The 10741-nt window shown below is 43.7% G+C and overlaps 1 protein-coding gene across 1 annotated transcript; it reads right to left on the bottom strand.

The window, feature by feature from the left end:
• Positions 1–9649: 9649 nt before the first annotated feature.
• On the bottom strand, positions 9650–10465 carry LOC106696962 (pollen-specific leucine-rich repeat extensin-like protein 4). The gene has a single exon (XM_014454769.1). The coding sequence runs from the start codon at positions 10463–10465 to the stop codon at positions 9650–9652; it is 816 nt and encodes a 271-aa protein (XP_014310255.1).
• Positions 10466–10741: the final 276 nt, after the last annotated feature.

Below are 10741 nucleotides of genomic sequence, written 5' to 3'. Positions count from 1 at the left end.
TGAGTTCTACATACATTTTACTGTATAATCTATATGCTACAAACTACAAATACAATAAAGTGTGTTTCCTATATAAATTTCCAGTTCTGGCTAACTAAAGGGGCTCTGAGGTTGTATATGTTCTCTCTTCTGGTCTATGTTAAATTCCTGTGTGTGTGTGTGTGTGTGTGTGTGTGTGATGTTCTGTAAATGACCTTCTGTGGGTTTCAGTTCCATATTGTAATCCAAGTCCAACTTCATAGGCATATAACCTGTGTAGTCACACAGGGACCATGCAAAGAATGGCCCCACACTTTGTTTATTGCTTTGTTTTCTCTGTCTTGAAATTCTTAATACTTTATGAACAATGAAACTTGCATCAGGCCCCACAAGTTTTGTAGCTGATCCTAGTCATATTCTGTTCCCAAGGCTCTTATTTTCAATATTGAAATATTTTAGAGGATTCACAGTATAATTGTGTGATAAGGAGAATATGTTTGGAACAAGACAGACTAAGGGTCACATCTTAGTTCTGCCACTTCCCAACAGTGTGATTTTTGATATACTACTAGAAGATCTCTCTAAACCTCAGTTTCCTACTTACCTCATAATTTGATTTTTCTGTTATTAAAAATATTAAAATGTGGCAAAGCTCTTAGTACTCTGCTTGGCACAATGCATGAAGAAAGATACCATCGGTGTGTAATTATACACATTTTACTAATTGTTATTGTGTATATTTTGCTAATTAATGAAGATTTTGCTTCTTTTCAATGTAATCAGCAGGATATTTGCCACTAATTACCATAGTAACAGCTTGTCTGATTGTGTGGGCCTTCAGCTCCCCATCCCTCTCTGTCTCCTTAGCCTGGACCCTTTGGCATGAGGTCAGTAGTAGCTGAGTTCTTCTACATTGTCTTCCTCCCATACAGCACCTTGCATTCTCTTTGTGGCCATGAAGGGGTTGCTTTTATTCTGCAAATCTAGGCAGAAAGAATAAGTCCCAGATTTAGATCTGGGCTAAAAATGGACTCTGAACTTTCAAATCATTCCCCATGTCACCCATTTCAACCCCAACACATGACAATTCCTGTGAAACACCATCAAGCATTGGTTCTACCCACAGCAATACAGGGGCATTACTGGTTAACCTCTTCATACCTCAGAATGTATAAAAATAACAAGCTTAATTTTAAACACACACATATACATGATAACTCACGTATAGGTAAATGTATAAAAATAGATGAAACTAGAGATTTTTAAAAATGGGCAACCAGAAGTGTTTCAAAGGAAGTGTACTAATGTTCCCAGTTCACACTGAAATGCATAAAAATTAAAATGGACTGATGGATGGGTAAAGGGATGGATAAAGGATAGATACTATGTGATAAAGCAAATAACCAAATGTTTCCTGTAGAAACTAGGTGGTGAGTATTTGAATATTCACTGTATAATTCTTTGTACATTTAAATTTTTATAAAATATTAAGGGAAGTCTAGTCATGTTTTCTTTGCTTGCATAGTCTGCTAAAAATCAGGAAATGTAATAAAATCCAAAATTTTGCATTTCTGAAAAAATCTAAAATCTGGCAGTACTGAACCTACATGCCAACAAGTGGTTGAGACTGAGTAGCTGCTGCCTTTTCAAGGGGCATAAGACCACCTGGTCTCTACATCCCTAGCATTCCCTGTTCTGTTAGGTTCTCCCTGAGTCACTCATTTAGGTTTCCTTCCTGACCTTCATAGACATTTGAGTTGCAGCCCCTGTTGTAAATATAAACATCAGGGCATTGATTATGGAATGATTATTCACTTCATAAACCTCTTCTTCCCACAATTCCTTTTCCAGAGAGTTTTAAAATGTGACCTTTAAGGTTCTTCTTCAGAAGTATCTATAAATTTCCTGAAATTATGAGCCTGAAAAATATTGTGCCTGAACCCTTATGTTCATTTTTCTGGAAAGATGGTCCGTAGCTTTTTGTTGCTGTTAATCCTCACCTGAATATATTTTTTTCCATTTTTAGAGAGAGTGGACGGGAGGGAGAGAGACACAGAAAGAGAAACATTGATATGAGAGAGGTACATAGATTGGTTGCCTCCCGCACACACCTGGACCAGGGCTGGGGATCAAGGCTGCAACACAGGTACATGCCCTTGACTGGAATTGAACCTGAAACCCTTCAGTCTGTGGGCCGACACTCTTACCACTGAGCCAAAACTGCTAGGACCATTTATCAGGCTCTCAAAGAGATTCGTGACTCAAAAGTAATTAGTATCTAATATAAATTAAGGAGCTGTGCTAGTATATTTTAAACAATTCAAATGAAAAGATGCCATCTATACATAACCAGTCGGGTACACTGTTACATTAACCTGATAGTAAGGTACCTCTCTGTGTACCCCTTCCTGAACCAGAATGGATCAGAGATCTGTGTGTAACAGTGTGAGTGAATGAGTGAGTGAATGTGTGTTTAGAAGGGAAGGTGACATTCACTGTAGATGAAGGACTGGTCCCCAAACATTCTGCAATCCAAGTATTAGGTGTCTGTGTTCATGTGCATACATAAGGCCTGTGATCTCCAGGAAGCATCTTACGTGTATACAATGCCAATAGAACAAAGCATTTTGGTGAGTCATATCTTGGATATTAACAATTTCAAAACTGTTTCCCTCTCTACTTCAAGTCCTATCTCTAAGAATGGCCAATAATATCTGTATTCCCCCCCAAAAATTGACTCCAGGATTTCCTGGATTTGTATAGGTAGTGAGAATTTATTATTCGAAGCCATACCTTGCTCATTTATGTCTTCCCCTCTTCAAGAATGTAAGAAGAGCTGGGCAGTGGGACTCAGTTGATTGAATGTTGTCCCATGTACCAAGAGGGTGTCGATTTGATTCTGGTCAGGACACATGCCCAGGTTGTGGGCTCCCAATTGAAGTTTCTATCTCTCCCACTCCTTTCCTCTCTTTCTCTCAAAATAATCAATGAAAACATATATATATTTTTAAAAAAAGAATATAAGCCCAGCTAGTGTGGCTCAGTGGTTGAGTGTCAACCTATGAATCAGGAGGTCATGGATTGATTCCCAATCAGGGCACATGCCAGGTTGTGGGCTCCATCCCCAGTGTGGGGCATGCAGGAGGCGCTAGATCAATGATTCTCTCTCGTAATTGATGTTTCTATCTCTCCCTCTTCCTTCCTCTTTGAAATAAAAAAATTTTTTTAAATAGAGTATCTTCACAATACAGAAAAAAAGATATTAAAAAAAAGAATACAGTAGGTGCTACAGGAGATCCGTTCCTATGGCACTATGTAACACGATTTTCGCTGTAAGTCAGAACCCACCTACATAAGCACCTATGTCACTCACATGGAGCACGTACACAGCAGTAATGAAGTTAAACAGTAAAAAAAAAATTAAAAGAAAAATAACAATTCCTGACCTTTACTTGTGGTAAATAAATAATAAAAAATATAAAGTACATATTATGTACATATGTTGAAATGATGGAACTTTTTTTAATAAATAAATGGGAGATGGCGACATAACCAGGTAAAGATGTAAGTCAAGTCCAACATAACCCGAGGACTGTCAGTATAAGAATAGGTAGCTATTACACACAGTTAACCTTTTTTTTTATATGCAATTATTCTTTCATCAGCTTGCCTAATCTTTCCATAATTCAGAGTGGACACAAACACAAGGTAGAAATGGATTTTATTTGATAATGTGTATTGTGAGCTTACCATGTTTCATGCAATGTGCTAGTCTTTGGGAGTAAGATAAAATATGACTCAATCCCTACATTCAAAGAACATTTGTTATGAACGTTATTGCATTGTTGCTCCTATATGTTACAAAACACAAACATCTTTAAGATTCTATAGTGCTAGAAATACAGCATTTTGCTTGAAGTTTTGGTGTGGATTACCAAAATTTTAATTTTACTAATCCTGAGGTTTTGCCTTTCAGACCTTTCCCTAATCCCTATTCTCCAGGGTTGGTCACTCTTATTTAATCACATGAAAACCCCCCTCCCCAGCCTATGGTGTGCTCAGGCAGCTGTGACCATTAGAGTTTATCAGAGTCTGGCCTTGGCGGTTGTGGGTGTATGGGGGAGGCAAGGCACAGAATGAGGCACATATCTAGGGGCAAAACAAGCATCGGAGCCAGTAGAGGTCTAGTGGCAGCATCAGTTAAAGGTCACAGGCAGAGAGGTAGAATGTAGTTAAGAATCAACAGCAGGAGCTAAAATAGAGGTACCTGGATAGAGGGAATAAGTGGAAATATACAAAGATTCTATATATAAGGCACTTCAGAAGCTTCTCATAGGCAAAAGGGAACTGTCATGATTTGTGGCACATTTACGCATAGATCCCTTGGGTCAACAATTCTCTAGGCCTTTAGGTGTTCCTCAATTAGTCATTAATATTTACCCTTGCTCCATATCTGCTTCCCTTTCATATTAAGCTCAGCCATTCTATCACTAACCATCTTCTGAATCATTCTGTCTCATCACTTCTAGTCTCACTGTTTCTAGGCACATCCATAAAAGTCAGAGTCTGGAATCAGACAGTGTTTCCAAAGTTCTTCCAGTGACAGAACCAAAACAAGAACTTGTACCTTAAGATTAAGCATAACTTTTAAGAAATGACTCTTCTTTACTTAAATGAGCTGGGAGAGTCTTTGTAAACCCAACATACTGACATAACACAGTAATATCGCACCACTATATCACCCCATCTAAAGTTTATGGTTATGACCAGACACCCAAACCCTTTGAAATAGATACAACTATTTCTATAAATTCTGCAGTCATGTCCTCCTATTCTATTCATCTACCAACTTGGGAGCCGAGGCCAGTGAATACTGACAATCAGATCCATATATAACTACAAGCGACTCAGATTAACACCTGAACCTGCTCTCCCCAACATCCTGTACCCACCCCTCCCTAAATCATTTACCTACTCAGGAAACTCAGTAAAGGTTTCATTTCTCAGATTTCCTGAGTAAAGCAGAACCAAGAAGATGAACCTAGACAGGATTTCTCAGCCTCACACTATTGACAGTTGAGGACAGTTGGAGGAGGAGGAACCTGCCAAGTGCATTGTAGGACATGAAGGAGTCCCTGGCCTGTACCCACAAGATGACAGGAGTACCACCTACCACCCAGTTGTGAAAATCAAAAATATCTCCAGACATTTTCAAATGTCCTGTGGGGGCAAAGTCATGAGTGCTTCAACATTAATTACATCATTTAATTTTATATCTGTGGAGAGCAGGCACGGCTATGGCATGCTCAGCCCCACATTGGGCGCCATATGTGCTGAGCCAGCTCAGCCAGGTTCTGTGACCCTGAGAGGGGGCGGTGAAGGATTAAGAAAAGACAGACAAAAGAAAAAAAGCTGTTCTGGGTGGGGCACTGTCCTCTCTGATGGAGAGCTAGTGACAGTGCCACAGCCTGCACAGTCTTCATTTTATAGCCAGATTCCACGAGGCAAAGTAAGGGCATGGTTACAGGATTATTGTGGGTTTTGAATCTACTCTATTACATGCACCTGATCAAGCTTTGTTTACTTTCTGCACCTCCTGCAGCCTACATCACTCAGCCACGTGGGACCACAGGTTCAGACCATAAGGTCAAGCTTACAACTATAGCCTTTGGCTATAATTGTACTGGGAGGGCTTTGCCCCCCAAGCTAGGACTTGCATGTGGCTTTGCCATGAGAGGACTATGCCCTCTCATTAGTCCGAGGCTTGTACCTGTCCAAACACTGTGGCCACTCTTCACATCTCTCCCCCCCTTTTTCCCCTGTTTTTAAACACTTCCATTTACACCATCAAAAGCTCTAGGCAAATTATGCAGCATAACCAAAACATCAAGAACAAACTTCTGGCTATTAATAAAATAACAAAACAATGCCAATGAAACACAGCAATAAGAGAAACCAAACTACAGATATGTTAACATTTTCCGAATGATTTCTACAAAATAAAAGTTTCTTTTGCTGCTGGAGTATATCTTACTGAGAGTCCTCAGATTTGGCTGCACAAGACTTTACAGAAAACTGGCAGCTTACCAACACTAGCATAGCCAGAAACATGGTTGAGGGAGTAGCTTCCACTTCTTGCTTTTCTACCTTCTGCTGCTAACTTCTTCAGCTGACCTCATGTTGGTCCCTTGGTCCCTTGCGTAGTCTTCATTGTCTTCTCCTTTGTCGATGCGAGGATGGTGCCCCTGGATTCTGAGGATCAGGCTGCTTGGACTGTTGGCTTTGGAACTGAGCCGGCACCAATCCCAGTCAGATTAGCCCCGTCTGCACTGGTGTAAGTCTGGTCCCTTCCTCAGCTTATTCAGCCGCGGCTGCATGGAGTAAGTGAGCAGCCCTCAGTCCTGCAGAGCTGGAGACCTCCAACTCTGAGTCTGAACCTAAAGTTCCAGGGAGCTATCACGTCATACAAGCAGAAATAACCAAAGCCCAGAAACAATGCAATTGCCGCAAGAGCTTACAATCTAGGCCCACTTTCTGTGTCAGAAATAAAAGTTACTTCCTCAAACAACAACAACCACAGCCATTTTTTGCTTTACAGTAGCTTAACAAAACCTGAGAGATTTCTACCTTATTTTCTACCTCTTATTTTCTATCTCCTATTTTTTATCTTCTATCTTACAATTTCTATCTTATTTTCTATCTCTTATTTTCTACCTTATTTTCTATCTTTCATATTTTCTATCTTATTTACCTTACTAGAGGCCCCGTACACAAAATTCATGCATGGGGCGGGGGGAGTTGTCCCTCAGCCCAGCCTGCACCCTCTTCAATCTGGGACCCCTCGGGGGATGTCTGGGACCCCTGTGGGATTGGGACTAAACCGGCAGTCGGACATCCCTCTCACAATCCGGGACTGCTGGCTCCCAACTGCTTACCTGCCTGCCTGCCTGATTGCCCCTAACCACTTCTGCCTGCCAGCCTGATCACCCCCTAATCACTCCCCTGCCAGCCCGATTGATGCCTGACTGCCCTCCCCTGCCAGCCCGGTTGCCCCCAACTGCCCTCCCCTGCCGACCCAGTCACTCCTAACTGCCCTCCCCTACCGGCCATCTTGTGGCTGTGGGCGCTGCCATCTTTGAGGGTGGGCAGTCAATTAGCATATTCCCTCCTTATTGGCTGTGGGCACCGCCATCTTTGAGGGTGGGGTAGTTAATTAGCATATTCCCTCCTTTTCAGCTGTGGGTGCTGCCATCTTTGTGACAGTGTGAGGGTCAATTAGCATATTCCCTCTTTATTAGATAGGATTTTCTATATTTTCTTACCCTACTGCTTATTTTCTCTACCACTTATTTTCTCCTTAAGAAATTTAAAAATGCTCACTAAGCATTGTTTTTAAGGATCCCCTTCCTGGGATCCTGAGTTTCCCATGTTTTATACTCCATAATTAGCATCCTCGCTCCCTACCTTACTTTTACTTTTTCTGCATGTGCCTCAAGAGAGCCTCCTTTTACCCCACAATCACAATTCCCCCACACTCAGGCCCCATGTTGGGCACCATATATCAACTCTTTACAGCTCAGTAAATTTGAGATAAGGCAGAGAAGAACTGAGACTGGGCTCTATCCACCACATCACAGCTACCCCAAAACAATTGCTAAAATGCTAATGGGCCAAGGGTCTTTGGATTTTTTCTCTTCAATGCTAATCCAGCTTTTAGAGATCAGAATGCACATTAAAGTCCTTGCAGGTGGCTCTCTTCTCGATTGGGCTTACTGCTTTAGTGACTCAGCTTCACCTCAGGTAACCCAATTTACTCACAAACAGATATCACTCCTACTTTTGGATTTTTGGATGGATTTCACAAAAGACCTTCTTTAGGACAAACTATTCCGCTGAGTTTTTCTCATTTAACACAAAGCATCTAATGCCTGGATACTGGAGTCATGTGAGGAAGAAGACAATGCTAACTACTGAGTTGGAACTTACAATTCCCTGTGGAAAAGGGAAAACAAGAGCAAGAGCAAGGCACATCTAATGGGGATCTGATCTTTCCTTCCATCCACACTGTTTACAGGCACTGCCGCCACTAAGCCAGCAGATGGCTTAACTAAGTTTACTGTTATATTGAGAAGCGTGTGTTTATTCCTGAATTCTTGACAGGCCAGCTGTTTTACTAAATGGGATCATAAACAAAAATGCAATTATTTGTACTATGTCTCAGATGATTTTTTAAAACAAATTCACACCTGGAGTGAAGGTAGGACTAAGGTGACCAGATGCCTCTGCTAGATTTATCTTCCCCAGGATATTCATCTGGCTCCAGATGCTGGAACAGAGACTCATTGGCTCCTTGCCAGAGGACACATGACATGAATTCCCAAATCTTACACAATTCTAGAATATGAGAGAGGGAGAGGAGATGACCTGATAGGAGATAGTCTTCACCTTTAGCATTGCTTTTCTTTTCGAGTTTTATTTGATTTATTTACTTTACAAGATATCCATGCACTCTATTAAATTAAAAATTATCAAGCCCCAAACAATGTCCAAAAAGTTATAGAATTTTAACAATTTGAGTCAGGTCCCTGATAAAATAATATGTCCACTGAATCCTACAAAAATGGACATATTTTAAAATACCACCCAAAATGTCAGACAGTAAAAACGTATTGGAAGTAAATCTAAACAAATATATACCTAAGACCTTGATGATTAAAATAACACTTCATGAAGACTTGTAAACAAACAAGTGAAGGAATAATTCACTTAGTTTATAAAGCTCAGTAGTGTAGAAAGATGTCAGTTCCCGCCAGAAACATTTATGGATTTAATGCAATTTAAATTAAATGGCCTACAAGGCTGGTCTAGGTCCTTTGGAAAGGTTGCGGGCAGCACCACTAAAGTGGACATCCACCATGAGCAGCAGCTCTGCTCCTAGACCTGAAAACCTGCAGAAATGTCACGGGTGCCCTAAATAATGCGGCGGGGACATTAAAGCTGCAGGACTCCGGGTGGCTTCACAGTGAACACAGCAATGCCGCCTCCCAAAGTTGGGTAAATGGAGGTTCCTTCATGCTGCAGGAGCGTAACCTGCAGTCACCGCTTCCCACACCCGCGTGAGCGCACCAAGCAGGCCAGACACGTCCTGCACCGGCGGGATCTACAGTACTTTGCGGGGACACAATCCCGTATGGAGTCAGGCGCTGAGTCCTTCTAATCCACAAAGTCATCCCTTTCTCAGGACCCAGGTGGTGGAGGAGGAGGGTCCCTCCAAGGGGTCTTAGGGTGAGCGCAGCTCTGTGAAATCAGGGGTCCCAACAGGGTCTGGCGTAGGGCCCTGAAGCCAGACTGGGGGCTCAGCTGGAGCGGGGGCTGGTGCAGCCTGGACTATGTTCTGGGTGCCCTGCACACAATTCCACCAGGCCTGGCTGTGGCTGGACACACTGGGTGCCGCTGCTGCGACTGGGAAGTGACAGGGAGGAGGGGCGCTGCAGCAACCTGGGCCCTCTGAGAACACAGGGTCCACGGCGAGCACAGGATCCTCCAGGGAACACGGGGGGCCCTGGGAAACACAGGATCTTCTGAGAACTCAGGGTCCTCCGAGAACTCGGGGTCCTCAGGGTCCTCAGGGTTTTCCAAGAACTCAGGGTCCTCTGAGAACTCAGGGTCCTCAGGGTCTTTTCGGGGACACAGGGCCTGTAGGTGCAGGTGGAGGCCGAGGCCGAGGCCGAGACACGAGTTGAGGCCGAGGCCGAGGCTCAAACGAAGGCAGAGACCAAGGATGAGGCTCAAATGGAGGCGGAGGCACAGGTGGAGTCCGAGGCTTCCTAGTCCGAGGCACAAATGGAGGCGGAGGTGGAGGCCGAGGCACAAATGGAGGCGGAGGTGGAGGCCAAGGCTCAAACGAAGGCGGAGGTGGAGGCATAGGTGGAGTCCGAGTCCTCCTAGGCGGAGACACAAATGGAGGCGGAGGTGGAGACCAAGGCTCAAACGAAGGCGGAGGTGGAGGCACAGGTGGAGTCCGAGTCCTCCTAGGCGGAGACACAAATGGAGGCGGAGGTGGAGGTGGAGGCACAGGTGGAGTCCGAGTCCTCCTAGGCGGAGACACAACTGAAGGCAGAGGTGGAAGCCTAGGCTCAGGCAGAGGCCCAGGTGCAGGCCGCGGCCCAGGCAGAGGCGGAGGCCCAGGTGCAGGTGGAGGCGGGCAGGGTCCGGGGTCCTGGGGCGCAGCCTTGGCTTGCGGGCCTTGCAGCCTGGACTGTTTCCGAAACCTAGCCTCTTTGGCCCGGCGATTCTTGAACCAAAACTTCACTCGGTCCTGCTCGCATTTCAAACTGGCCGCCAGGTCCTGTCTTTCCTCAACGGATGGTTTTTGGTTGCTCTGAAAGAAGCTCTCCAGCTTCTGCAGTTCTTCTCGGCTGAACCTGCGTGGCTGTCTGTGCTGGGAGGGAGGCGAGAAGCCCTCAGGAGGCCTGGGTTTCTCCATCCTGGATGCTGCTGGGCCCTCTGCACTTTCGCGTTTTATTTTAAAGAGTTGCCTATTATTGGTTTAGGGCAGTATTCTGCAATTAGTTCATTCTGATTACTTAACTACTGACAGGATAGAGACAAGACACTTTATTTTGACCATATGAAATATATTTACATTAAAAAATGGGAAGAGTGGGGGATGAAGCGCCTTGATTTGTTTTCAATAATTTACCCCAGTAAGCTAATTGGCTGATCTTTGACAAATGCAAGGGATTAAGCTAATTTTAAGCGT

This window comes from Myotis lucifugus, unplaced genomic scaffold, assembly GCF_000147115.1.
Source record: "Myotis lucifugus unplaced genomic scaffold, Myoluc2.0 scaffold_38, whole genome shotgun sequence".
Lineage (NCBI taxonomy): Eukaryota > Metazoa > Chordata > Mammalia > Chiroptera > Vespertilionidae > Myotis > Myotis lucifugus.
This window is presented reverse-complemented; position numbering and strand designations above follow the sequence as displayed.